Source organism: Pipistrellus kuhlii, unplaced genomic scaffold (genome assembly GCF_014108245.1).
Source record: "Pipistrellus kuhlii isolate mPipKuh1 unplaced genomic scaffold, mPipKuh1.p scaffold_m20_p_31, whole genome shotgun sequence".
Classification (NCBI taxonomy): Eukaryota; Metazoa; Chordata; class Mammalia; order Chiroptera; family Vespertilionidae; genus Pipistrellus; species Pipistrellus kuhlii.
In genome coordinates, this window is record NW_023425531.1 from 3,797,920 (window position 1) to 3,825,727 (window position 27,808).

At 57.0% G+C, this 27,808-nt stretch overlaps 1 protein-coding gene across 1 annotated transcript in view; it reads left to right on the forward strand.

Annotated features, from left to right (window-relative positions):
- Positions 1-7,590: 7,590 nt before the first annotated feature.
- The window catches only part of SLC5A11 (solute carrier family 5 member 11), a 56,478-nt gene continuing 36,260 nt past the window's right edge, over positions 7,591-27,808 (forward strand). Inside the window, exons 1-5 of the mRNA XM_036460152.2 lie at positions 7,591-7,637; positions 15,453-15,606; positions 20,925-20,996; positions 24,270-24,374; positions 25,389-25,448. Coding sequence (XP_036316045.1) covers positions 15,454-15,606; positions 20,925-20,996; positions 24,270-24,374; positions 25,389-25,448 — 390 coding nt within the window. The 5' untranslated portion in view covers positions 7,591-7,637; position 15,453. The remainder of the gene's footprint in view (positions 7,638-15,452; positions 15,607-20,924; positions 20,997-24,269; positions 24,375-25,388; positions 25,449-27,808) is intronic.

Sequence of the window (27,808 nt, forward strand, 5' to 3'; positions counted from 1 at the left end):
AGAGCTAGAAACGTCAATGAGAGAGAAACACCGACCAGCTGCCTCTTGCACACCCCCTACCGGGGATGTGCCCGCAACCAACGTACATGCCCTTGACCGGAATCGAACCTGGGACCTTTCAGTTCGCAGACTGACGCTCTACCACTGAGCCAAACCGGTTTCGGCCAGTGGTTGGTTTTTGCTTGGTCCTTCAACAACACAGCTCTGCTCCCTAAGCCCCTGGCTTCGCCGAAGCCTGCTTCCGCCTCCCGCCTGCCCACCTGCCCGCCTTCGTCCCACCGGGAGTCTGACGTTCCCAGGGCCTGGTGCAGGGCGCTGGCTGCCCGCAGGAGCCCAGCCCGTCCACATCCGTGCCAGAGCACGGCCAGCCATTCCCGAGGCGCTCCTGCTCCCGCAGCCCGGGGTGCTGGCTCTGACACGCCTCACCCTCGCAGACGCCCCTCGCTGCTCCCGTCGCTAACGTGTCTGGCTGTCCCAGCAGGACCTCCAGGTCCTGTGCCAGGTGACAAGGAAGCTCCTGCTCCGATGCATGGTAGTTGCTAAATATGAGAAGGAAGTAAACTTACCTATTGGCACTTGTGGACCAAAGACGGTGGGTGAGCCAGGGAAGGTGGGTGAGCCAGGGAAGGCGGCGGTGAGCTTCTTGACAGCAGCACAAGTTTCGATCCAGACCGGAGTACAGACTGCGGTTGCATCGAGCAACGTGGCTGTACTGTAGGACCAGAATCAAACCCGGACCTTTCAGTCCGCAGACTGGCGCTCTATCCACTGAGCCAAACCAGCTAGGGCTGCTTGGTTTTCTGTGCATCAAATCATTCTATATAGACTTTTTTCAAAACAACAACAAAACTCCCGTTGCCCAGTCCTGCACTAAAATGTTGAAGTATTCTTGGAAACAGCCCTTTGTTGCATCAATTCTGACGGGAAGTGGCCTCCAAACTCTGGGTGAGAGTGGCCCTCACTTGCTGTGGGTTGAACTAGCCTAGCCCCTGATGGGTTTGGGGTTGCAAATTCCTTTAGAACCACTGCTAGTAAATGGAGAAAGCAGCCACCAGGGGGCGCACAGTGAGTTCCTTTTCCTGGAAGAAGCTTTGAGAAATCCAGTCAGCTAAAAGGGAGGGCAGCAGGCAGGCATTGTAATTAAATCTTTAAAAAACAAAATAGAAAATAGCAAATCAAGTCAAAACCTTTAGTAGCCCTGGCCCACCGGTTGGGTTCGTCCCCTGCACCAAAAGGTTTGATTCTGGTCAGGGCACATGTCGGTTGGGAGCTGATCCCAGGTGGGGGCGTGCAGGGGGCAGCTGATCAGTGCTTTGCTCTCTTTTCCTTCCTCTCTCTCTCAAATCGAAGATATTGAAACAAAAATCTTTGGTAAAGGTCCCTCTTCCAGGGTCAGCAATCCCTGTCCGGGCTCTGACCTGGGACCTCTATTCCGAAGAGTAAGAACATCGGCCGCCGTATTCACAGCTCGTGCCTGCCGTCACTGGAACGTTTTGTCGGCCTCACAGAACCCACACCTGGGGCCTTGCCCACAGCAGCAGCGGTCACCGCAGAGGTGACGTCCACGGCCGGCCTATCTCTAGGGCAGGACACTCGGTACCCTGGCCTCTGCCTCCTCCCTCCGGAGCCCAGGCCCCGCCGCCGCCGCCTCAGCTCAGAACACTCCCCCCTGCTCCTCCTCCCCCTCCCCGCCATCCTTCTGTCTCCGAGTCCCCCTCCTCCCCACCGTCCTTCTGTCTCCAAACCCCCCTCCCCCCCTCCTTCTGTCTCCAAACCCCCCTCCTCCCCCTTCTGTCTCCAAGTCCCCCTCCTCTCCACCATCCTTCTGTCTCCGAGTCCCCCTCCTCCCCACCGTCCTTCTGTCTCCAAGTCCCCCTCCTCCCCACCATCCTTCTGTCTCCAAGTCCCCCTCCTCCCCACCGTCCTTCTGTCTCCAAGTCCCCCTCCTCCCCACCATCCTTCTGTCTCCAAGTCCCCCTCCTCCCCACCGTCCTTCTGTCTCCGAACCCCCCTCCTCCCCCTTCTGTCTCCGAGTCCCCCTCCTCCCCACCGTCCTTCTGTCTCCGAACCCCCCTCCTCCCCACCATCCTTCTGTCTCCAAGTCCCCCTCCTCCCCACCGTCCTTCTGTCTCCGAACCCCCCTCCTCCCCCTTCTGTCTCCGAGTCCCCCTCCTCCCACCATCCTTCTGTCTCCAAGTCTCCCTCCTCCCCACCGTCCTTCTGTCTCCAAGTCCCCCTCCTCCCCACCATCCTTCTGTCTCCAAGTCCCCCTCCTCCCCACCGTCCTTCTGTCTCCGAACCCCCTCCTCCCCCTCCTTCTGTCTCCGAACCCCCCTCCCCCCCTCCTTCTGTCTCCGAGCCCCCCTCCTCCCCACCATCCTTCTGTCTCCGAACCCCCCCCCCCCCCCCTCCTTCTGTCTCCAAACCCCCCTCGCCCCCTCCTTCTGTCTCCAAGTCCCCCTCCTCCCCACCATCCTTCTGTCTCCGAACCCCCCTCCTCCCCACCATCCTTCTGTCTCCGAGCCCCCTCCTCCCCACCATCCTTCTGTCTCCAAGTCCCCCTCCTCCCCACCATCCTTCTGTCTCCGAGCCCCCTCCTCCCCACCGTCCTTCTGTCTCCGAGCCCCCTCCTCCCCACCATCCTTCTGTCTCCGAACCCCCCTCCCCCCCTCCTTCTGTCTCCGAGTCCCCCTCCTCCCCACCGTCCTTCTGTCTCCGAGCCCCCTCCTCCCCACCATCCTTCTGTCTCCGAACCCCCCTCCCCCCCTCCTTCTGTCTCCAAGTCCCCCTCCTCCCCACCGTCCTTCTGTCTCCGAACCCCCCTCCTCCCCACCGTCCTTCTGTCTCCGAACCCCCCTCCTCCCCACCGTCCTTCTGTCTCTGAGCCGCTGGTGCACGTGGGCTTCCCGGCCTGCGCCTAATGGACTGGTGATTCTCTCCCATTAACTGACGTGCAGAGCTCACACAGCAGCCCCGAGGCCGTGAGGGAGGGCTCCGCCCCCCACAGTGATAGGCAGGCGGGACGGGCCCCTTTGGAGGAGGCACAGCCTGGACCCCCCCCCCCCCCCCCCCCACCACCACCATGCAGGAGAGGCGGAGCTGCTCAGACCACAGCCCTCGGGCCTGCGCAGGGCTGGCCACGTCGCTGGAACACACAGTCCCCCCCCCCCCCCCCCCGGTGCTCTCACTGATCTTCCCAACAACCTGACTGACGGGCAGGGACGAAGCAGAGAGGCGAAGTGACTGCCAAGCTGCCCACTCAGCCCCGGGGAGTCAGCTGGAGCCACAGGCCGCTGGCCACGCTGGCCCGGGTGCAGGGACATCGGCCGGCCCAGGCCAGGCCTCCCCCCGGAGCCCGGCTGCTCCCCCTTCTCTCTCTGACAGTCCTCCAGGGGCCCCCTCCGATGCCCCGTGCAGAGCCCTGAGAGGGTGCGGATTCGCTGGCGGGAGTCCTTGTTCCGGCGGGCGCTCTGCACTGACCCGCTGCTCCGGGTGGGTCCGGGCGCTCCGAGCCCACCTGCCGCCGGGCCTGGCCAGACCCCGAGGGCCGGCAGCCCGGGCGCCCCGGAGAGCTGGGCCTCACAGACAGACACAGCGCAGTGTCCTCACTCATTTCAGAGCCGGAGCCACACGTGTTAGTGGCGTCCTCACGGAAACCATCCCTGGCCCAAAGGACTTCTGCAGAGTGACTCCTCCTGTGATCGGCCGACGGCCCTGGCGGCCGGCTTCTGCCTCAGCTCTGCCCCCCCCCCATGCCACACAGCCCCCGTGAGGTGGACCCACAGCTGGAGGGGGACCCACAGCTGGAGGGGGATCCACAGCTGGAGGGGGATCCACAGCTGGAGGGGGATCCACAGCTGGAGGGGGATCCACAGCTGGAGGGAGACCCACAGCTGGAGGGGGATCCACAGCTGGAGGGGGATCCACAGCTGGAGGGGGATCCACAGCTGGAGGGAGACCCACAGCTGGAGGGGGACCCACAGCTGGAGGGGGATCCACAGCTGGAGGGAGATCCACAGCTGGAGGGGGATCCACAGCTGGAGGGGGATCCACAGCTGAGGGAGATCCACAGCTGGAGGGGGATCCACAGCTGGAGGGGGATCCACAGCTGGAGGGGGACCCACAGCTGGAGGGGGATCCACAGCTGGGAGGCGGGCCCACAGCTGGAGGGGGATCCACAGCTGGAGGGAGATCCACAGCTGGAGGGGGATCCACAGCTGGAGGGGGATCCACAGCTGAGGGAGATCCACACCTGGAGGGGGCCCACAGCTGGAGGGGGATCCACAGCTGAGGGAGATCCACAGCTGGAGGGGGGCCCTCAGCTGGAGGGGGGCCCACAGCTGGAGGGGGGCCCTCAGCTGGAGGGGGGCCCACAGCTGGAGGAGGGCCCTCAGCTGGAGGGGGGTCCACAGCTGGAGGGGGATCCACAGCTGGAGGGGGGCCCTCAGCTGGAGGGGGGCCCACAGCTGGAGGGGGGCCCTCAGCTGGAGGGGGGCCCACAGCTGGAGGAGGGCCCTCAGCTGGAGGGGGGTCCACAGCTGGAGGGGGATCCACAGCTGGAGGGGGATCCACAGCTGGAGGGGGATCCACAGCTGGGAGCGGACAGGCGGGGTGAGGGTTCCCTCCGGGTTCCTCCATCTGCCTGAGGCCTCTTGGGGGCGGGGGGGAGGGGGGGCCTGGGTCTGTGAGTGCTGCTCCTCGGGGAGCAGGAAGCAAAGAACCCCAAAAGGCGCAGAGAGGCGGTCGCCCGCTGACCGCAGAGGAGGAGGCTGAGCGCCAGGGCGGCGGGGCTCCCTCCAGAGGCTCCTGGTCCTGCACCTGCCGAGTGGGCGCTGCGCGCCTCCGCCCGCGCCCGCCCGGGGGCTGCTGCCCGGCGCCGTCCCCAGGCGCAGAGCAGCGGGCGGGGCAGCTGGCCTGCGCGGGCCTGGGGCGGGGGCTGCCCCCGAGAGTGCGCAGCCCCCGCCCCGAGTGCACACAGCGGCTCCAGCCTCAGAGACGCTCTGCGCTCGGGACCCCGGTTTGTCAGGAAAGGCTGGGGCTCCTGCACCTCCATGAGCAGATGCGGAACAAGGCGCGGGGAAGGGGCGGGCTCATGGCCCTCTGGGGGTCCCCCCTCCCCGGGTTCACCAGTCTGGGAGCCTCAGAAGCCCCCTTTCCAGGGTTAACGGAGGCTTCACGGTCCTGAGGGACCACCAGTGAGTCCCTGGCCCTGGGCACGGCCTCAGCCCAGCCCGCCCCTCCGGTCTGGAGGGGGGACTGCGCCCGGAATCGCGCGGTCCCCTCGAGGGGGAGTCCACTGTCCCCTCGTCCCCTCGGCCTCACACAGCTTGTGGGGGTCCCCCCTAAAGCAGCACCGCTCCTGGGCACGTGCGGCTCCGGAAACGGGCCCCTGTCCGGCCCCCGAACCCCGGCCCCGGGCCCCCGGCCCCGTCAGCACTCGAGCCTCCCGAACCCGGGACCCTGCCCAGCGGCCTGGGGAGCCTGCGCGGAGCGCCCCGAGTTTCCCTTAACCTCCTACTGGCCAGGCCTCTTCCTGGCGGCTCCCACCCTCTGCTCCCCTCCCTCTGCTCGGGGAGGGAAACACCCGAGAGTGGGGCCCGGGGCCCTGGGCACTGGGCCGCTGGGCCGCTGGGCAGCTGGGCCGGGGTGTTAACTTTGAGAGAAGCTTCCAAACGGCCCCAGCGCTTCCTCCTGCCCTTTGCAGCAGCAGAAGGGGCCAGGGCCGGCGATCCAGAGGCCTCGGAGGCCACAGGCCGGAGCAGCGGCGTATCTGGTCCTCAGGTGCTAACCACGAGGCACTGCACACACTGCAGGACTTCCCGTTTTTCTAGAACGAGCAGTCTCTGGCCTGGGGCCCCGAGCTCCCCGGTTTGGAGCTGAGTGGTGGCTGTCCCTGCAGCTGGGACACGTGCTCCCAGCCGGCCACAGCCTGCCGCCTGCCTCGCCGGCTGGCCTCCTGTTGGCACCGGGACTGGGGACACACCCATCGCCCCTGGGCCCCGGACTCAGGACCAGAGCCAGGCTGTGGGATGCGGCCTTCCTGGGATTGTGCCTCTGGAGGCAGATCGCAGCGTCAGGCCGTCTGTCTGTCCCGCTTCTGTCCATCTGTGCGGCCCATTCTCCCTCCCCGTCCCGGGCAGGCCACTCCCCCGCAGGCCCCCACTCGCGCTGGTGTCAGTTTCACGGCCAGGCTTTGTGCAACCGGCCGCCCTCGTCCGGTGGACACAGCTCCGGTTCAAATCCTGGCCCTGCCGCTTACTGGCTTGGAGGCTGTGGGTGAGTTTTCTCATCGGTGAGCTGGGGGTGACAGCAGGCTGTCTTCCAGGGTGAGCCCCGGACAGGACCTGCGGCCTGCCACGGGCTTCCTGAGCCCCTCGGTGCCAGGACTGCAGCCCAGGCCCAGGCTCAGGGCTGTGGCCAGGACTCTGCTCTGGCCATGGCTGCTGGTGCCACGTGGGCCTGCTGTGGCCACATCTTCAGAGGACGGCGCATGGAGGGACATCTGCTGTTTTTCCGTCTTGGATGCTCTGAGTGCCCCGCAAAAGCCTTCCTCTGCCCGCCTGCCCTGGAGTCGTGGGAAGCACGGGCCCGGCCGTGGCCTGGCCACCCTGACAGCTGCTCCGGACTCCGGGCGCCCGTCCGCACCGCCTTGGTCTGGGGAGCACAGGACGGGGCTGAACAAAGATCACTGTCACTGCCACAGCGGCCGGCTGCTCTCCTGGGCCTGGGCCTCCTCTGTCCCTGCCTCCCCGCCAGCACCGCCCCACCCCCAGCTGCCCCTGCCCATGCCCCACCCCCAGCTGCCCCTGCCCATGCCCCACCCCCAGCTGCCCCTGCCCATGCCCCACCCCCAGCTGCCCCTGCCCATGCCCCACCCCCAGCTGCCCCTGCCCATGCCCCACCCCCAGCTGCCCCTGCCCATGCCCCACCCCCAGCTGCCCGGAGCCGCCCATCCGGAAAGGGGGCAGGCCAGGCTGTGGGAGGGGGTGAGTGAAGCTGGGTGGTGCCTGCTGGGTCGCCGGAGGAGGAACGCATGAGGCCCAACGTGGTAAAGAATTATCAGTGCATTAGGGCACCGAGACAGGAGGACTGAGCCCCGGGGGCGGGGCCAGAGGCTTTAACGGACTCTAGGGGGGCTTTTCAGGTGGGCGGTCCGGGCGGTCTGGCCTGGGAAGGCCCGGAGGGGAGAGGTAATTGTGGTCTCAGCACTGGGATGTGGTCTCAGCAAGTGGGATGAGGTCGAAGCGAAAGGGGGTGTCGGTTGTGAGTGTCTGAAGGCCAGTTCCCAGGGGAGGAGGGATGGGTCCAGTGATCTGATCAGACCCACGAGGGCCCTTCAGGTGAGGGCCCAGGAGGCTGAGGCAGAGCTTGGGGCCCTCCGCCTTCCCGCAGGGCTGGGCCCAGCTCTCCCCGTCCCCGGAAAGATCATTCTCACTTTCCCTAATCTCAGCTGCACTGGAATTTGGAATTTGACCTGCAAGAAAGTCCACCAGCTGAGGCGGGCGGGAGGGAGGCCGACCCTGCCCTCCCCAGCTCGGCTGCAGGGAGAGGAGCCCAGTCCCCACCTCACTGCCTGCGCTGCCTCCTCCTGCCTCCGAAGCCGCCAGGCCCCAGAGCAGGGGCCGCACCAGAGGAAGGTAAGACCCCCCTCCCCCATGCTCATTTTGCAAACGGACAGGGCCCAGAGAGGCAGGAACCCCGCTGCTGAGAGGCCCCGGGCTCGCAGCTCCTCCCCTCAGAGACGCTCCTCGCCAGCAGGCAGATGTGCTTGGAGGTGGGCACAGCCAGCGGCGCCAGCAGTGGGCCCTTCTCCCACGGCCCGTCACTGGCCAGCCCTGAGCCGCAGGTCTGGAGGACACAGGGAAGGGCCAGAAGGACAGGGGGAGATCTGCGTAACAAGAAGCCCGTGGCTCCTGCAGCGCAGCTGCTGTTGCCTGCAAGCGGAAGGGGTCTCCACCGGCACCTGCTGGGCACGGGTGGCGGGCGGGTCCTGGCCTGGTGCAACGGGCACAGGCACCCTGTGAGGCACGGCCCGCGAATCACAGCGGGAGCCGAGCGCCTTTAAGAAACGGGCCCGAGGGCAGAGCGGCAGGGCTGGGACTCACCTGTGACAGCAAACCCGGACACCAGGCTCCAGTGGCTCTCTGGGGGCTCCGGGGGGGTGTCCGGGTCACGATGGGCCAGGGCACATGGCTAGGCTCTGAAAGCCCCATGCTGCCGTCTCACAAGCGTTTCCTGAGCGCTGCTGAGACCTCCTGCGGCCTCATCGGCTCCATCCAGGGGCTGGTGGGTGGGGCCGCCCCTCCGGCCGCTAGGTGGGCGCTTCGCGGGGAGGTTTACTTGGAGACCGAGGCCGGGACGGAGGAGTGAACAATCGGGTTACTTCAGGCCTGGACGGTGTCCGGTCCGGGAAGGCGAGTGGCCTCAGTAGTGCTGACCAGGAATTAATGCCAGGCGGTTCTCAGTTCCGCTCCGGAGAGGCTGGGCCGGCGTGCAGGCGGGCGCTGCTTGGTGTGGAGACGGCTGAGCCCCAGGGACCCACTGCGCTGTTTCTCCTTCTCTCGCCGCTTTGGCGCCCAGCGTGCGTCTTCCCTTCCGGGCAGCGGGGACCGCGGTGATAGTCGTGCACTCGCCATGCTTGCCTCAGTCATGAGGAATCATGCTTGCTGTCAGGAGAGATGATTTAAGGGCCACACTCAGATTGAGGCCAAGAGAAGGCTCTTTGGGGTGGATCTGAAGGGTGAGTAGGAGTTCATCAAGCCAAGCGTGTAGGGAACAGCACGTCAGGCGGAGGGAACGGAACAGCAAAGACCCTGAGGTATGAAATGCTGCTGGGGGGGGGGGGAGTGGGGGGAAGAAGGCCCTTGTGAGAGGGCAGGGCCTCAGCAGAGCAGGCACAGGGTGCTCCGAGCAGGAGTGATCTGATCTGACCTGATGGAGGTTCCGTGTGAGGGTGGACTGGGAGCAGAGTGGGACCAGGAAGGCGCGACGGGAGGTTCCTGCTTGAGTAGCTTGGACAGAAATGAGAGAAGCCGAGGGGGGCGAGTGGATGGATCGGCTGTACCTCGGAGTGGAACAGGACGCAGGAAGAGTCAAGGACTGTGGGACCGGGACAGGGAAGCAGACTGTGGGCCTGGGAAGCGGTGGGAGAAGTGTTGCTCGGTGGGACGGGAGGAGAAGCGCCGACAGGCTGGTGTCCAGCTCGGACGCTCAGTCTGCACCCCCTGAGATGCCACGTTGGCCTTTGGATGGAAGGCGTGGGGCTCCCCAGGTGCTCTGTGACCGCTGGTCTCCCCGGGATTCCTGAGACGAGATCATCTCCGGAGGGACAAGGAGGTGGAGCAGAGAGCTGGCCCAAGGTCACAGCTCACATGGGTGACCTCCTGCTGGCTGGCTGGGGACAGCTGCCACGCCCTGCCCTGCCCGTGCCCTTCCCAACGGGCCTGGACAGGGTGGCCTCCGCTCCAACCCAGGGTCCCAGGATCGTCCTCCCTTCCTTTGTCTGAGGACCGGCCGCCGAGGGCCCAGGGCACCGCTGCTCAGGCTGGCAGAGTCCTCCAGGTCCTCCCTCTGCAGTCCCAGGCCCAGCCGCTGCTCCACCTCCCAGAATGGACCGCCCTGGCTGGGCTGCCTCCACCAAAGCCCTGCTGGGCATCCCAGACCCGAGCTGGTCACCAGCCAGGGGTGGAGAGGGCAGCCAGGGGATGCTGCAGGGTGAGTGGACTTCCGCCAGGATCCGCGCGCAGGCTGGGCGGGCAGCTCAGCGGGAGGCCGGGTTGGAACCCTGCTTCAGAGCTTCCGGTGGCCTTGGCCCAGGCCCGGCCGTGTCCCTGTATCTGTTCCCGGGGTGGGGGGACCCCGCAAACCTGACCTCTCAGGGGTGCTGTGTGCTTCAAAGGAGACACACACAGCTGGGGGCCGCGTCTTCCTGACCTCCATGTTCATGCTCTTTTTCTAAATGGTTTTATAAGAAGGACAGGGACAGATCATCCTATCTAATAAGGAGGGAATATGCTAATTGACTGTCACGCCCTCAAAGATGGCAGCACACACAGCCACAAGATGGCAGCGCCCAGTCCCCTCAGCCCCGCTGGGGTGGCAGGCATGTGGCACAGCTGAGCCCGCCCCCAGGCAGTTCCGGCCGCTCTGCACGCCTGCCTCCGGAGACCCCAGTCCCCTCAGTCCCCCAGCCCCCCAGGGCTGGCTTGAGGCACAGGCAAGCCTCGGATGGTGGCTGCCCAGCCTCCCAGGGCTTCCTGAGGCTCAGGTAACCAGGGCTGGCTGAGGCTCAGGTAACCAGGTTCGGCTGAGGCTTGTGCTGCTGACAGTGGCAGCAGCAGAGGTGTGACGGGCGCTTTGCCTTCCCCTGGTGGTGGGGTCGCTTCCCTCCCCTGAGGGCTCCCGGTCTGTGAGAGGGGGCAGGCCAGGCTGAGGGACACCCCCCTCCAGGCCTCAAACCTGTGACACACAGGATTTTTAGACCATTCATAGATGGGGAAACAGCCTGAGAGTTGTTGGCCCATGATCTCAGAGCGAATACTAGTAAGAGGCAGAGGCGGGACCTGAAGGGGCAGGGCCACTCGCCCCTCTTCACACTGTCCCGACAGCCATTCCGGGAGAGTGCTGGCCTGAAGTTGGACTTTGTGGTTCGATGGCCACTGTCCCCGCTCAGTGCAGGCTGTCCGAGGCTCCCATCTCTCTCTGACCCGTTTCTGTCCCTGCCTGGGGGTTTGTGCCCCTCGGCAGCTGTGCCATGTCCTACCAAACACTGCACGCTGCTGTGTCTCTGCATGCATTGAGTTCACAGGCGGTTTTATGCTGTAAATCTTGTTCGTTTCTTTTACTTTTGTTATGAAATGCTTCAGAGGCACAAGTTATAAAGGATAGTAAACCCCACAGTGGACACCACACAGGAGCAAAAGCTGCCCAGGCCCCGCCCCCTGCCCACACGGCCCGCTGTGGAAAATTCCCACATCTGCGATGGGGATTATGTAACCGCCGAGGGAAGAGGGCGAGTGGCCCTCGGCTCCCTTTTGTTCTTTGGCCCATCGGTGGCCCGAAGGGAGGGTGTTCTTGCAAACAAAGCCATTTTTATGGAGCCTGTTCTGCAGGACTCGGCCCCTCCCATCCCGGGAGCACCCCTCACAGAACCTGAAGCAGGAGCCCACCCCAGAGCGCCTGCCCCAGTGTGCCTGCCTGGGGCAGTGCGAGGGGCAAAGGCCCCGGTGTCATTGCATCGAGTGGGTCTGGCCAGGTCCGCCTTGCTCACCACCTGTCCTCCACGCCTAGCACAGAGCCTGGCGCACAGCTGGTGCCTAATGAGTGTTTGTTCACTGAGTCCCCAGGGCTTAGCATGGAGCCTGGCACACAGTGGTGCCTAATGAGTGCTTATGGAAAAGACACAGAGAGAGGGAGCCAAGCCCTGCAGGAGCGGAGAGAAGGAGCGAGGGGCCGGAGGGACAAAAGAGACAGACCCGCCGGCGTTGAATGATGTAACGAGCTTCAGCTGGAGACCCACACCTGCCGCACTGTGGCCTCCACGCACCTGGCACCGCAGGCCCGGGCCCAGCTCACGGTCACCTCTTGGGGCCTCGTTTCCCGCCTGCAGGGTGGAGGTGCCATGTGCTCGCTCACCGCTGGCGAGGAGGAGGAGGAGATGAGAGCACACCTGGGCTCCTGCTTCAGGTGTGCCAGGTGTTCGATAGCAGGGCCGTGGATTTGCTGGGAGCGGGCACTTTGCAGGCGCTCCTGGGAGCTTGCGGCCAGGGCAGAGCAGGGGCTCTGGGTTTCTCTGGTCTGTGCTCCTATCCCCACATGGGAGGCAGCCCCACCGCCTGTGACTCAGGAAGAGCCCAGAGCCACCAGCCTGCCCAGCAATGAGTAACTTGTTTATCTGCCCCGCCCCTCCCGGTGCCTGGCAGGCCTTCCAGAGGGGCTGGGGGAGGGGCTGTGGACCGGGAGGGCTGCCCCTGCTCACCCTCCCTCCCATTTAGACCTGCTGGCTTCTAGAACGATCTATCTCAAGCCCCAATGAAACTGATTCCTAAGCCCCTTGTCCTCAGTTCTCCTCGTTGGGAGCAGCAGTTTGGGAATGCAGGCTCTGAGGTCGGACAGGCCCGGATCTGAGGCTGAGCCCGGGGAGCCTCCTCCCAGCCTCAGGGGAGGAGTTCAAAGCCACCTTGGGGTGGGCCGGGAACTCAAAGATCCCTGCGCCCCCTTCAGCTGCTTCTCTGAGGAAACCCAGCCAGGTGCAGCCTGGCGCTGGGTCTCCGGGGGGGACGCGGGCTGTCAGCGCTATGGTCTGTGTGTGTTGGGGGTAGGGGGAGGGGTGGTATGGAGGGCAGGGCAGCTGTGAGCATCCTCAGTGCCAGCGCGGAGCACAGCTACCCGGTCCCACGGGCAATAGTGGTGAAGACCAGCAGCGACAAGGACAGGAAACCGCTGCCCAGCAGCCGGCCGCCCTGTTCGCAGCTCCGATCAGGAGCAGGAAACCGCTCCCGGGTCTCCCGTCGCCTTCCCTGCCCTGGGTCACCCGCAGTGACCACAGACCCTCCTGCTTCTGGTCAGGCCTCCCCCTGACCACGCCGCTTCCGGCCCCAGATTCTCCGGTGGACGCCCCTGGCTCAGCCGGGTGCAGTGGCCGTGGCTGCTCCCGCAGAGGCGGGGTGAACGTTTGTGGGACACCCCTGGGTTGTCAGGTGGTTTGGGACACTGCTGGCATTCTGTGCACGGAGGCCAGAGAAGGAGCTGCCCGGCAGCCCTCCGGCGTCCCACCAGACATTGGGTGGCGAGGCTGCTTAGGCCTCTGATCTGGAGCCCAGTCTGGCTTACGCAGTGCTGTCTGTGGGGCATTTTCAATGCAGAAATGTCCCCGCTGCTGATTCCCCACGCTCTCAGATCTGTTTCCTTACGTTAGGAGCATGGCGCTCGTGGCACTGGTTTGGACTTCCCGTGATGTTTACAATCACAAAGCGCTTTCACACATTTAAACATTTGGGGACACGGCTCTGGTCGTGCTTGTAGACTCGCTCTTCATCCCGCGCTTCTGGAGGACAAGGCTTCTGCGTCTCCTCTCTCTTCAGAGGCCCTGTCGCACATTTGAAAGCACCGACTGCCCGTTGTGTCTTCTGGGGGCGTCAGAGCAGTTTCCAGCGGAAGCAGCATTATTCTGTCATAAACCATCCTTTTATTTCTCAGACAAGTTTCTCCGAGTCCTCTGGCCCCTCCTGGAAAGTGGTTTGCACCCAAGGCAAGTGTGGGAGTCCTGGACCCTCCGACCTACAGCCAGCAAGTCGGAAGCACAGGTGACGATCTGGACGTGTTTATGGGAGTGGGGGTGGGGGTGGGGGACGGGGGACAGCTTTGTAGGTCCAGACCCTTAACCTTAATCCTGTGGGTCTCAGAGCCGTTTTTAAGGGCTAATACAAAATACTTGCTATAAAAACGGCTTTGAAAGGATGAGCCCACTGACTTTATATTTTCCTGTAAATGACACCAAAGAGCTGTGTAATCGCCTTCCTGTCTGACCAGCCTCACTGCCCCCTCCCCTCCCACATAACACTCAGGCAAGCGTCCGATGGTTCTTTAAACGGGTCCTGCTCCTCACCCCTCACTGTCTGCGGGTGCTGTGGGCTCAGCCCCGAAAGCTCCCCAGCCCTCACCCCTCCCATCCCACCCCGTCCACACAGGACCACCCATTCACCCATCAAACCCAGGGCAGGTGCTGCATCCCATGGAAGAGCAGGCGTCCTGCCTCCCTCCACCGTGTGGAGAACAGTGACAGCGCCACGAGGTGCTGAGTGCAGCCGTGCAAGCTCCGGGCTCACACATCACAGGCTCATGGCAATCTGGGGATTAGAGTTTAGCGACTCTGAGAGCCAGGCAGTCATCATTTGCCCGTGACCCATTCACTCACGAGAGCGTTAGGAAGCCAACCACTGGAGCAGCTGGTTCGGCTCAGTATTTACGAGTAAGCTGGAAAACTCAGGTTTAGCTTCCTGCGTGGTCGGGTCCCGAGCTGTGCCGCCAGAAGGAAGGAGGGTACACGGGGGCAGGGTGAGCTGAGCCCACTGTGTTCTCAGGGTCATGGACCTCGCCCTCACACCCTCCCTGTACCTGTGATCAGAAATGAATAAATTATTTTTAAATGAATAAAAACAGCACAAGTTTATGACCTTATAGTTCTGAAAGTCATGCACTCTCAGTGGGTCTTAAAGGGCCAGACTCCTGTGTGTGCTTTTTCAGCATCTGGCAGCCACCTGCTGTCCTTGGCTCCAGCTCTATTACTCCACCTTTAAGACCAGCAGCACTGGGCCAAGTCCTCCCTGCCCTGTCCTCTCTGACCTCCTCCCCCACCGGGAAGGACCAGGGCTGCAGTCCCTCTCAGAGCATTAGGACACACTCCCTATTGGAAGGAGAGCTGGTTACCACCTTAATTTCATCTGCAAACCCCATCGCCTTTGTCATGTGACTTATTCTTGTTCATTTTCACCAGAGGACATTTTTCCTATTGATTTTTTAGAGAGTGGGAGGGAAGGGGTGGGACATAGAAAGAGAAACATTGATGTGAGAGAGACACATAGATTGGTTGCCTCCTGCATGAGCCTGGACCAGGGCCCAGGGATCGAGCCTGCCACCGAGGTACATGTCTTTGAGTGGAATCAAACCCGAGACCCTTGAGTCCTCAGGCTGATGCTCTAACCACTGAGAAAAACAGGCTATGGCCTTTGCCATGTACCTTAACATATTCACAGGTTCTGGGGACTGGGATATAAAGACCTTTGAGGAGACATAATTCTGCCTACCACTTGTCAGTGCAGTGCATTGCAAAACAGCTCAGAACAGTGATTCAACACAACAACCTCAGCTCTCCCTCTGAGCTCTATTACCTTGGGCAACTTCTCTACCTTCTCTGGGCTCAGTTTTGCCATCTGGAAAATGGTAGAACAAAGTGCCCACTTTGCAGACTTGTAAACACTTAGAATAAGGCTTGGCATGCAGTAGGTGTTACATAGGCACTTGCTAAATACAATTTTATTGGAACAAGTTGGTAGTGTCTTGCCAAGCGTCTGGCACCATTGTTGGCCAGGCCTTGACCTGGCTTCAGGTACCTGGGAATCAGAAACCGACTCAGGCATTTTGTTTTTCTGTCATTCCTGTCCTGTTTGTTAAGTGGCAGCGGTGGGGAAATCATCTGTACTATTTAAATTGTTTATCCTCCTTTATATTTTGCCGAGTGTGTGATTAAATTAGTGAAAATTAACTATGGATTTGATAAAACTTCACTGTAAACATTTTCTGGGTGAATGAGTGAAGGACTGGATAGATGAATCTACCCTCAGCTTTGTCTCCTCACACATCCCTCCACGATGGCCGCTCTGGGCTGTCTCACGGAGGCAGATGCGCTGAGAGTGGTGCTGGGCTCCGGGTCTGACGCATGTGCCCTCCCACAGGATGGAAAGTGTGTTCAGCACCACGGAGAGCGGCCCCGGCAGTCCTCGGCCGACGCCCGATCCCCTGGAGGCCTTTCCCCAGAGGAGCCTGGAGGCCGGCGACATCGCGGTGCTGGCTCTGTACTTCCTCTTCGTCCTGGCCGTGGGACTGTGGGTAAGCCAGCCTGGGGCGGAGGGAGGGAAGAAACCACAATCACAACTTTACCTTTTAAAAATGCACTGGAGTTGACGCTAGGTCAGGTGTGAAGTTAGGTACTTCACTTATGTCATCTCATGTAATATGCACAGGTCCTAATGAAGAAGGTGCTGTTACCATGCCCATCTCATAGATGTGGAAACTGAGGCTCGGAGAACTTCAGTCTCTTATTCTGTTGGGAAGTTAGGAGATCAGGAGTTAAAATCCACATCTCCTTCACTTTGAAGCCCATGCTTTTTTTCTAAAGGGAGTTTTTCTTCAGTCACATGTTTCAAAAATAAAAACAACTTTAAAATGAGATACAGTGCCAAGTCTCAGGACTCCCCTTCCCTCCACGGGTAACCACTATCATTAATCCTGTAGTAAATTAGTGTAGTCTCTCATGGCTTCTTCATGCAAAATTCAAATAAATATTGTGTACATTTTCCTCCTTTAAAAATAGAAGGCAGCCCTAGCTGGTTTGGCTCAGTGGATAGAGCCTTGGCCTGCGCTCCGAAGGGTCCCGGGTTCAATTCTGGTCAAGGGCAGTACCTTGATTGCAAGGCTCCTCCCGGCCCAGGCCCTGGTACAGGAGGCAACCGATCGATATGTTTTTCTCACATCGATATTTCTCTCTGTCTTGCCCTCTCTCGTCCACTCTCTCTAAAACTCAATGGAAAAATCTCCTCAGGTGAGGATTAAAAGAAAAAGGTTCATATTTGTCCCATTTCTAGATTTCTGTCTTCAAACTTGCCAACTCTCTCTTCCATATGGTCTGCTCTGTTTTCAGTTGTTCTAATGAATTGTTTATCTCATTTATTGAGTTCTTCAGAACTTCTGATTGTTTTTTTTCTTGGAAGCTCTTTATTTCTCCTTCAATTTTAAATGTTAGCTTTGCTTGGTAGAGTAATCAAGGTTGTAGGTCCTTGCTTTTCATCACTTTGAATATTCTGTGCCAATCTCCTCTGGCCTGCAAATTTTCTGACACTTATGAGAGTTCCCTTATAGGTAAACAGCTGTTTTTAAGATTCTCTCTTTTGGTATTTTAATTATGATGTGTCTGGGCATGGGCCTCTTTGAGTTCACCTCTGTGTTCTCTGGACTTGTATGTCTATTGCCTTCACCAGGTTAGGGAGAGTTTCGGTGATTATTTCTTCACAAAGGTCCTTGATCCCTTGCTCTCTCTCTTCTCCTTCTGGTACCCCTATGATGTAGATGTTGTTATGCTTCATGTTGGCACAAAGCTCTCTTAAACTGTTCTTATTTTTTTTATTCTTTTTTTCTTCTTGCTACTCTGATAGGGTGTGTTTTTTTGCTACCTTGTCTTCCAAATTACTTATTTGATCCTCTGCTTCAACCAGCCAACTGTTTATTCTTTCCAGTGTGTTATTACTATTACTGTTATTATTATTATTATTGATCCTCACATGTAATCTCCCCTACCCCATTGATTTTAGAAATAGTGGAAGGAAGGGAGGGGGAAATAGAGAGAGAAACATTGGTGCAAGAGAGACACTTTGACTGGTTGCCTCCCATATGCACCCCACAGGAGCTGGGGATTGAATTTATAACCTGGGCACATGCCCTTGACTTGGAATAGAACCTGTAACCCTTTGGTTCATGGGCTGATGCTCTCTCACCAAGCCACACTGGCCAGGGCCCTTCCAGTGTATTTTTATTTTAGAAATTCTATTCATTTCTGTCTGGGTTTTTTTTATGGTTTCTGTGTCCTTTTTCATGCCATTGAACATTCTTATAACCATTGGTTTGAACTCTACATCTAATAAATTGCTTGCCTCCATTTTATTTAGCTCTTTTTTTGGAAACTTATCCTGTTCTTTCATTTGGGGCATGTTTCTCTGTCTCCCCATTTGGCTGCTTCTTTTGTTTGTTTCTATTTATTAGATAGATCTGCTGTGACTCCCCATGTTGGTGGGGTGGCCTTATGTACTGCATGTCCTGTGGGATCCAGGGTGCAATCTCCTTGATCACCTGAGCTGGGTGCTCCAGGAATGTCCCTGGTGTCAGTTATGTGGTCCTTCTGTTGTAATTGAGTCTTGATTGCTATTGGCCCTTTCGTGCATGGGACCCACCCTGTGGCTGGCTAACTATGAGGCTCAACCTTGACCTCTGGTGAGCTGCTGTGTAGATGCTGACCGCATGAAGCAGAATTCACCTCTGCAAGGCCTAGTGGCTGCTGAGTCTCCCTTTGGATATGAGGCTTGTAAGGCTTATTGGAGCCTGCTCTGGCCCCTGGGTGTGTTGGTTCTAGGCCTCTTTGGAGGGACTCTGGTGCAGGCCAATGTTAGATGCTGCCTGTGGCTGGCCCTGGTGGAGCTACAACTGATCCACAGTTTGTGGGCTGCCTCTGCTGGGCCTGGCTGTACACAGGAAGGGTCAAGCTGCACACCAAGGCTGGCTTTTACCAGCACCAGCCCAAGGTCAGCAAAAGGCCCAAGGCACCTCAAGAGCCACCTCTGCCTGCCGGCTGTGTGACAGGCTCAGTCTAAAGGAGCCTCTGGTGGTGCTGGAGTTGCGTGAGGTAGGTTTGCAGTGAGTTACCATGTAGGGGCAAGTGGTAGTCACCAGACTGATACAGGTTCACACTCAGTGCCAGTCTGATGTTAGAGACTGCTAATGTCCCCAGGTATATCGAGTCTGGTTGCCACCTGATGGGTGCTGGCATACCTTTGTGATGGGATGGGGGGTGGGTCTCAGGGGGTAAGGCCAGCACAATTCAGACCCAAACACACTAAGATTTGGTCGTGTGAAGTGGGGGCTCTGCTGGGTTGGGCATATGAGGAAAAATGGCCCCTGTTCACAGTCTGCCACAGATTGTGCTGGGAGGAGACTGAGCTCAGTAAGGTGGGGCTTCCGGGAGCTGGGAGGATGGGGCTAGTGAATCTCCATGAAGGGGAGGTGCTGGTTAGGCTTTGGGGGAGTTGGGGGATGTGGAATCCACCCCAAAGCCACACAACTTGGCACTGACACCTGCTAAGTCTGCCCAGAACTCTACATTCTGGCCAAAGCAGCTGACTCCTCAGCAGGGGCCCAAGCTCCACAGGATGCAGTGACAAGGAGACTAGAGGGAGGGGCTTTGCATTCCCCCAGGCTGGTGTCCTATGGGGGGGAATGCTCCACCCAGGGAAGATGGCGTTCTACAGTACGGGAGAGGGACAGCACAAGGATTCTGCCAGCTGTCCCTTCAGCTCTCTCCCCAAGCCACAAACCCTAGACTCTCCTCATGTGACTCTAGTCCATTCTGCTGTCCCTTTGCTGGAGCCCAGGATGAGTGACTGCAGATGAAATTTTGTACATTGGCCCTTTAAGAGGGTGCCTATGTCTCTAGTGGACTCTCGTTTCTCCCTGACAGACAGAAACCCTGCTGCTTTCACAGCCAGATGTTATGTGGGAGCCTCTTCCTGGCTCTTTGCTCAGAGAGAACCCCCTGCAGCTGAGAGCCTCAGCCACCATCTCTGGTTGTGGGGCCAGCCCTTGTTGGTTTCCACCCTTCCTACCCGTCAAGAGGGGGCTTTTTCTGTAAATCCTTCAGCTGGTCTTCAGATTATTCTAGAATTCAGTTGTAATTCCACTTCAGTGTTGGGAGGAGGTGAGTATAGCTTCCACCTACTCCACTGCCATCGTAGATTCTCTGTTTGGTTCTTTTTTATAGTTTTAATCTCTTTAGTAAAGTACTCTTCTATTTATTAATTGTATCCCTGAGCTCATTGAGCTGCCTTTCTGAGTTTCTTAGTATCTGAGTTTTTTCATGACTATTTCAAATTCTCTCTCATTTAGATCCTAATTTTCCATGACTTTGGTTTGGTTTATGGACAATTGTCATTTATTTCTGTGCAATTATGTTACCTTGGTTGTTCATGCATCTTGATGGGTTGTTCCTCTACTGACACATTTGAAAAGGGGAACACTTTTTTTTCTATTTAGGAACCATTTTGATTTTTAACAATTCAATAGGCTGATAATTAGAGGCCTTTCTTTTGTTTTTCAGCAGAAAAACTTTCTTACCTGTGTTACTTGTGCCTCTTGGGTCCTGATGGAGGGGTGTCACTGTGGTCATGGGAGTCCCTGCCTGGGCGAGCAGGATGGTGGGTGCCCCTGCTGTGTCTCAGGGCACCACCGCCATGCTGTGGGGTGTGGCTGTCTGGGAGAGCCAGGTTCATGAGCCCACTGTGCTGTTACGTGGTTCCTTGTGACTACCGGCACCACCGAGCTGAACCAAGAGGCCATACATGTGTCAACTCCACCACAATTATGAGAGGGGCTGACACTGCTTCTGCCCTCTTACGCTCCCCAGGCTGTGTTGTGGGGCTGCACCCTGTCTTCTCCACCTCATTAGCTGGGGCTGCGGGCTCAGCTGCAGCAGCCAAGGGGACTGCATCAGCAGGCACCATCCCTGTCCTTTCCATCCTGCCTCTGCCTCTTTACGCATTCTTACACACCCTCCTTCGGATACACTGCATGTGGCTCTCTCGGGCATGCCGGTGTGTTGAGCAAAGGAACCTTGGTTGAATTATAGATGTCCAACTAATTATAGGCACAAAGGGGGAGTCTCACTTTGCCACAATACTGACTTCATTCTATAGTCTATTTTCATAGGAAGGTTATTTGCCGGGATGAAAAGACACCATATCATGCCATCTTCCATCCAGTAAGAATCCTCTCACCAACATTTACACCCAGAAGCTCAGAGAAGTTAAACAACTTACTCAATATCACACAAAATACTCAATGGTCAAAATATCTGTATTAAATACCTTCAATGCTGGGAAGCTTACTTCTAAAGATGGTTTTATGGGCCAGCTAAAAACATGGGCTCCAAAATCAAGCTGAGCCAGGCTTGAATTCCTGTCCCTTCTGCTCTCTGGAAATGTGTCACTAGACAACTGACTTCAATTCTGAGCCTCAGTTCCTTACCAAATCCCAACCTCACAGGAGTTAATAAGAATTAAAATGAGATAATGCTTTGAAATGCTATACAAGTGCTAACACAGAATAAATGATACACATTAGGAGCTATCATAGATAAGCCATGGGTGTAAAACTCAAAAGCCTGGGGATCAGTAGGTTACTATGAATGTGTGATGCAGGCACTACTAGGGGCTGTAGTGACCTAAAGAGCTTGTCTCCTCTAAAAGTATTCAAGTTAAAATCTTCTTTATGACCACGGGTCAACCAAAATCTGTTGGATGTTTAAATGTGGCCCATTGGACTCACTCTATCATCTGCAGCCCGGGGACGCCTGTTTGTCCTTATTCCCCTCCCCTTCTTCGTTTCAGTCCACAGTGAAGACCAAGAGAGACACGGTGAAAGGCTACTTCCTCGCTGGAGGGGACATGCCGTGGTGGCCGGTAAGTGAACTTTGGTTCAGTGGAAGTCCCTTCTCAAAGAATTTTCAGTGCTGATGTTCTGTCAGGCCTTTGCCTTTTCAGGACTCTTCAGTTGCACATTGTGTGGAAGTGCCAGTATAAACTAGCTCCAACCAAAATTTGTTTAACCAAAAAAAAGAATTGGTCAGCTCACCTGAGGAAAAAAATCTAGAGTTCCAGTTTTGGCTGAGTACAGGGGCTCAAGTGATATTATTAGGGCCTGGTTTCCCCCTCTATTTATTCTTTATATTTCTATATATCTATCATCTATATCTATCTATCTATATCTATCTATCTATCTATCTATCTATCTATCTATCTATCTATCTATCTATCTCTATCTATCTCTATCTATCTATCTATCTATCTACCTACCTACCTACCTACCTACCTATCATCTCTCCTTCTGGATGGGTGCTATTCTCAAACAGACTCGACTTCATGTCAATAAGATGTAGTGGATGCTGCTGCAGACCTTCCATCTGCCTAAGTTTCAGCCCAGCATGGGACAAGCATCTGCTTCCATGGGAATTTCCCTGGAAAACATCTCATTTCTGATTATGGCTCATGCCCATCCGCTGCCAGTAACTGTGGCCAGCGTGGTTTGATGTGCTTACTGGCTCAAGCCTGGGCCACACACTCAATACCTGAGCATATATGATGAGAAATGAGAGCGACTAAAGCCTTCAGGAGATTTGGATGGTATGTTATTTTCAAGTAGATCTAAGGACATTGTCAAACACACGTGCACACACAAACTCACATCCCCCATACACATCACACATATAGACAAGCCTCTACTTCACATGTGTCAAACACAAGGCCCGCAGGCCAAATCCGTCCCGCCAGGCCTTGCAATGTGGCCCGCACCGCGCTGTCATCACTGCACTCCGCTGCGTTTCCATCACAATGACAGTTTATGACTGTTCAGTAAACCATTCGGCCCGAGATTTAGGCTGGATTTTAGATTTTGGCCCCTTCTCTGATTGAGTTCGACACCCCTACTCTACTTAGTAGACCCAGGGAGGGTGATCAGGAATAATACTTTTATGTATGATCCTAAAACAAGGGTTAACCTTTTGAACTAAGAAGAGGGAGAATTTCCCCCATTTGCAGTAAGTTTAAAGAAAGAATGCAGAGTTTAAGATGCAGAGAGATAATAGGTGTCTGGCCTCTGGTCAGAATAGGATTGGAGCTCCTTTAAAACCCATTCCTCATAGAGCTGCAGGTATTTTCCTCTTCCTGAAGTTCCCTGGGAGACCCTGTTTGCAAGAACAGCCTTTTCCCCAAGACATTTGTCAAAAACAATCAGTGGCAACTGTTTTAACATTGCAACTGTCTGTCTGAGGCAGCAGTACTGTTGGGGCATACAGTGAACTAATCAAGGCACTTAAAGGGAAAGTCACATGTCCTGGAGTGTTCTGAGAAGCTCTGACACAGTCCTGGGAATACAGAAGGCCATGTGATAGCCAGGACTGTGCACATGCTCAGAAAAGAACTGAGAAGGTCCTAAGCGCTCACCTCTGGCTCACTTGAAGCTCTGCATGAACAGAAATGAAAACTAGGACAGAAATATCCAGGTTGAGAGTAGAAAGCATACCCTGACATGCACACAAAGTTTTTTGGCAACACCTGGGAAAGTTATTTGCTTTAGATATGTAAGAAAATCTCTGCCTAGTTACTAACTGGCCACTAAATTAAGTGGACACATCACAAAGAATGCAGACTTGAAAGAATTCATTCTAGAAAGTCTATAAACAAACAGTAGCAACAACAAAAAAATTGCTAAAACAATCAACTCAGGGGAATGAGGAACAATCAAATTTCTAGAGTTGCCACGTGATGTTACATTAAATGTAATGTTTAACAAAAATTATGAGTCATGCAAAAAAAAAAAAAAAAGAAAGTATGATCTATATACAGAAAGAAAAGCAGTCCATAGAAAGTTGGACTTACTGACTAAAGACACTAATCCTTCACAAACACTTTTTAAATCAAAGAAGGACTGAAAAATTGGGAACACAGTCTGTGTTCATGGATTTGAAGACTTAGTATTGTTAAGATTGTAATATTTCCCAAACTGCTTGAGAGATTCAACATTCCAGCTGCCTTTTGTTGTTGCAGAAATTGACAAGCAGGTCCGAAAATTTAGGTGGAAATGTAAAGACCCAAAATAGCCAAAACAACCTGGAAAAAGAACAAAGTTAGAGGCCCGTGTCTCCTGATTTCAATACTTACTACAAAACGACAACAATCAGGAAGAAATGTGGTAGTGGCGGAAGGATAGAGCAATAGAATAGAACTGGATGAAAACCAGAAAATCAACAGGAGCCCAGGAGTCTCTCAAACAGTCTGTCTTCTCTCCCATCCGCCTCTCCCCCGCCCCACCCCCCATTTCTACTCTATTCCCATATTCACCTCCACCCCTCTGGCTCTTGCTCAGTGCCCACCTGATCATGCCTCTGCCATGCCCCTTCCCTCAGCAGAGTGGCAATGATGAGCACATACCTAAACATGCCCCCATCTCCCCCTCCCCCACCCAGATCACACACACTCAGTCTAAGGGACCAGTTCCAGATTCCCAGGAGAGAGACTGTCACCAGCCAGCCTGGTACCCAGGCCTATCTTGTCCAATCAACCAAGACCAGGGATGGGGTCACTTAGAGTTCGGCCCGAGGCCGGCTCTCTGCTGTGCTCCTCTGGAAGCAGAGCTGGGATAACACAGGCCTCCTGGTTCTCATGGGGAGCACTTCCTGCAACACCCGGCATCCTCCGCCAGGGATGCAGTGCTGTGCGCACAGCCCCGGGAGGCACAACCACACGCAGGCAGCATAGGTCCGCGTGCTTATTGTGCGAACTTATGGGAAGTGGAGGAAGAGTCCTGGGGAAGGGGGAAAGGGTGCCAGATACTCTAGGGCACATGTGTCAAGCACAAGGCCCGAGGGCCAAATCCGTCCCGCCAGGCCTTGCAATGTGGCCCGCACTGTGCTGTCATCACTGCACTCCGCTGCGTTTCCATCACAATGACAGTTTATGACTGTTCAGTAAACCATTCGGCCCGCGATTTAGGCTGGATTTTAGATTTTGGCCCCTTCTCTGATTGAGTTCGACACCCCTACTCTAGGGAGAGCCCTGCCTTCTCCCCTCTCCTCTGTCCTCTCTAGAGTGAAGGGGGATGGGAAAAGAGAGAAACAGAGGGAGGGGGAAGGTTCCCAGACCTTGTCTCCCGCTTATAACCTGTCCGTCTCCCCACAGGTGGGTGCGTCCTTGTTTGCCAGCAACATAGGAAGTGGACACTTCGTAGGCCTGGCCGGGTCTGGGGCCGCGGCGGGCATTTCCGTGGCTGCCTATGAGTTCAGTGTGAGTACTTACAGCCGAGCCAGCAGCTCCCTCTCGGCCTAGCGTCCTGGGTAGCTCCTGGGGCGGCTGTGTGCAGCCTGCACCTTTAACCAGAGCGGTGCCTTCTGCGACATGAACGGGAAGCATCAGGCACCCTGGCCCGCAAAGGCCAGTCTGCCTGCCGGCTGGCCTGGGCCCAGGCCTGTGAGCTGAGGGGGAGCTGTGCGGGGAGCACGAGGCGGCTGCCTGGTGGCCGGATGCCCGGGGCCGTCACAAAGCCTGTGTGGCCCAGTGGCCATGGCTATGGCCGCATTGCCACCCACAGACGCCAGACACAGGCGCTCTCCTGCGTAGCGGGCTCCAGGTGATGTGCGGAGGCGGTGCCCTCATCGGTGACCTTCACCTTCACACTGAGTAACCTTGAGTTACTCAGTGCTCGGGCTCCTTGTTCCGTGGGGTTCCAGGACAGCCTAGAGCCGGCTGCCCGGCTGCATCCTGGCTGCCTGGCTTGCCAGCTGTGTGACCCGGGCAAGCCTTAACCTTCGGAGCCTAGGAGCCTCGGGTACAGAACGGGGACAATCACAGCCCCTGCCGCATGGACGCTGGGAGGATGGGGTTAGTGCTTGTAAAAGGGGCGGGCGGGGGGCTGGGTATAGGAAGGGCCATAAGCATCAGCTCAGCCATTTCCTTGCGACCCCCCCTGAGGAATGGGGCTCTCCTAGCGCCCCCTCCTCTTCGGCGCCAGCCCTCCTGCCTCGGGACCCCGCTCCGCGGAGGGGCGGGCGTGCACCTGGATGAAGGGGATGGCGTGAGGTTCAGGGGACACTGTGCTGGCCAACGTTGCTGCCTCCAATTGTCCCACGTCATCCCCACTCCCATTTACACATGGAAGTATGACGCCAGGGAGGGTGAGCCACTCAGCCGGTGAGAGCCGGACGGACGGACGGGAGGCCGAGCAGACAGGTCCCGGGAGCAGGGCGGGAACCCCGGCGCCTGGCGGCTGAGCTCACTGCGTGTCCTCCGTGTGCTCCGCAGGGCATCTTCTCCGTGCTGGCGCTGGCCTGGATCTTCCTCCCCATCTACATCGCAGGCCAGGTGAGTCCAGGCACGGGCGCAGGATGAGAAGGCCTGCACTCCCTCCCTCCCCAGCGCCCCGCCCCTCTCCAGCGCCCTCCCTCTGCACAGGGACACCCGCTGGACAGTGCCTGAGAGGCCCAAGCTTGGAGGGGGAAGATGTGCTGGTGACACAGCTAGGAGCCTGGTCCTCGGGGAGTCTCTGAATGTTTACGGCATAGCACGTTACTCCTTTAAACTTAAGAAAAATTTAGTCCAGTGACTTCTTTCTTTGCATGCAAAACTACAATAGTTGAGTAATTTCTAACTGATATGAAATATTATAATTTTTTGTTACCAAATAATGCTGCTTTAGGATTTTGAAAAAACAGATTTTGGAGTTTTGGACATTATTTCTTTCTTTTAAATTGGTTTTTTACAGAGAGGAAGAGAGAGGGATAGAGAGTAAGATGAGAGAGAAACATCGATCAGCTGCCTCCTGCACACCCCTACTGGGGATGTGCCCGCAACCAAGGCACATGTCCTTGACAGGTATCGAACCTGGGACCTTTCAGTCTGCAGGCTGACGCTCTATCCACTGAGCCAAACTGGTTTCGTCTTTGGACATTATTTCTGATCTTATTGACACCTTTCTGTCTCTTTCACTGTTTCTGTCTTAGATGTTTAACACACACGGCAAGATCATACAATATCATAGAGTTGTCCATAAAGCAATAGTTGATCTTCACCTTCTATTATGAAAAGTTTGTAAATACACAAAGTAGAAAGAGCTGCTTACTGATGAGACAAATCGTTTGAAAATGTGCCGGAAGCAGTGCGATCCGTGGGAAGGGCGGTCCTGTGGGCACACATGGTCCCAGCTGGAGACAACAGGAGCCTGAATAAGAGGCCGTTGGTGGCTGGGCCTGTGACCGGCTCCTCCCAGCCAGCGTGTCTGGTTGCCGCTTCGGGCGGAGCTGCGGGCACCGGGCCAAAGCTTCAGGAAGCGCTCACTGAGCACCGGCCGTGGGAAGGCGTCAGGACTGGAGAGGCAGCTAGTTCCCAGGAGGTGGCCAGGCGTCCTCCGCTGCCCTGCCGGCTGCCGTGTGCTGTGGCAGCAGACGAGGGTGCCCCCTGCCGAGTGAGGAAGGAGCTCTGTGGCTGGAGGCTGAGGCCGGGCCGTTAGTCACCCCCTGGTAGGTGAGCTGCAGCCGAGGGTGGGTGCACGCACAATCGTCGATCCGTCCTTGTCCCTCCTGCAAGAACAGCTGTTGGCTTGAGGCCCCAGAGGCTAAATGTGACATTTTCAACCCTAAGTCGGGGTTACAGAGGGGAAGAGGAGGTGGACAGGCATGCCAAACCCCAAGAACAGTGCTGCCCCAGATGGTGCTCAGCAACATGGCTCAGCCCCTGGGGTGTCCCGCATGGCTCCGGCCTCCCCCCAGGTGTGCGGAGCCTCCCGCTGCGGGGCCTCCGGGTGAAGGGGTCCTCTGATGCCCGTCGCTCTGCAGACCTCGTGGTTTGCTGTCAGAACCTCCAGGTGTTCACGGGGACCTGGCTGAAGGTCACATACAGCACCTTCCCCAAAGGCCAGCCACACTGAACCCCATGGCGAGTGAGTTCCTTTCCTGGTCGGTCAGCTGTTGGGTGAACTCGGGGGCAGCTCACGCTGGTGCCCGCAGGCCTTCAACCCTGACCAGTGCTTCCCTGACACTCTTTTCTTTTCTCTTAAAGAAAGAATGAGCCGGCTCTGAGCGCAGGGTCTTTGCTGTGCAACGGCAAGTTGCCAGAAAAGAAGAGAAACCAAACAAATTATTATATTATGCATGCGTTTATTTTTGCTGGCTCCGGTACATTTTGAATCGATTTTCCATTTACAGTGCTGATTTGAAATTTTCTTTGTAGATCAATTTATTTAAATAAAAATGTGAGTTGATTGAAAGGAAAACATTTATACTAATGAAAGGGTAATATGCTAATTAACTGGGTTGACCAGCCATCTTTCAGACGTCCGCTTTCCTTCCAGACAAAGCCATGGTGGTAGGGGCCGAGGCAGAGGCAGTTAGGGGCGATCAGGCAGGCAGGGGTGGGCAGTTTGGGGTGAGATCAGGCCATCAGGGGAGGCCAGATGGAGGCCAGGTCAGACCAGGTGATTGGGCAGGCAAGCAGAGATAGGGCAATCAGGCAGGCAGAGAGGTTAGGGGCAATCAGGCTGGCAGGGGGGCAAAGTAGGGGTGATCAGGCAGGCAGGCAGGTGAGTGGTTAGGAGCCAGTCATCCAGATTGTGAGAGGGATGTCTGACTGCCAATGGGATCTAGCCTAAACTGTCAGTCAGACATCCCCTGAGGGGTCCCAGATTGGAGAGGGTGCAGGCTGGGCTGAGGAACCCTCCTCCATGCATG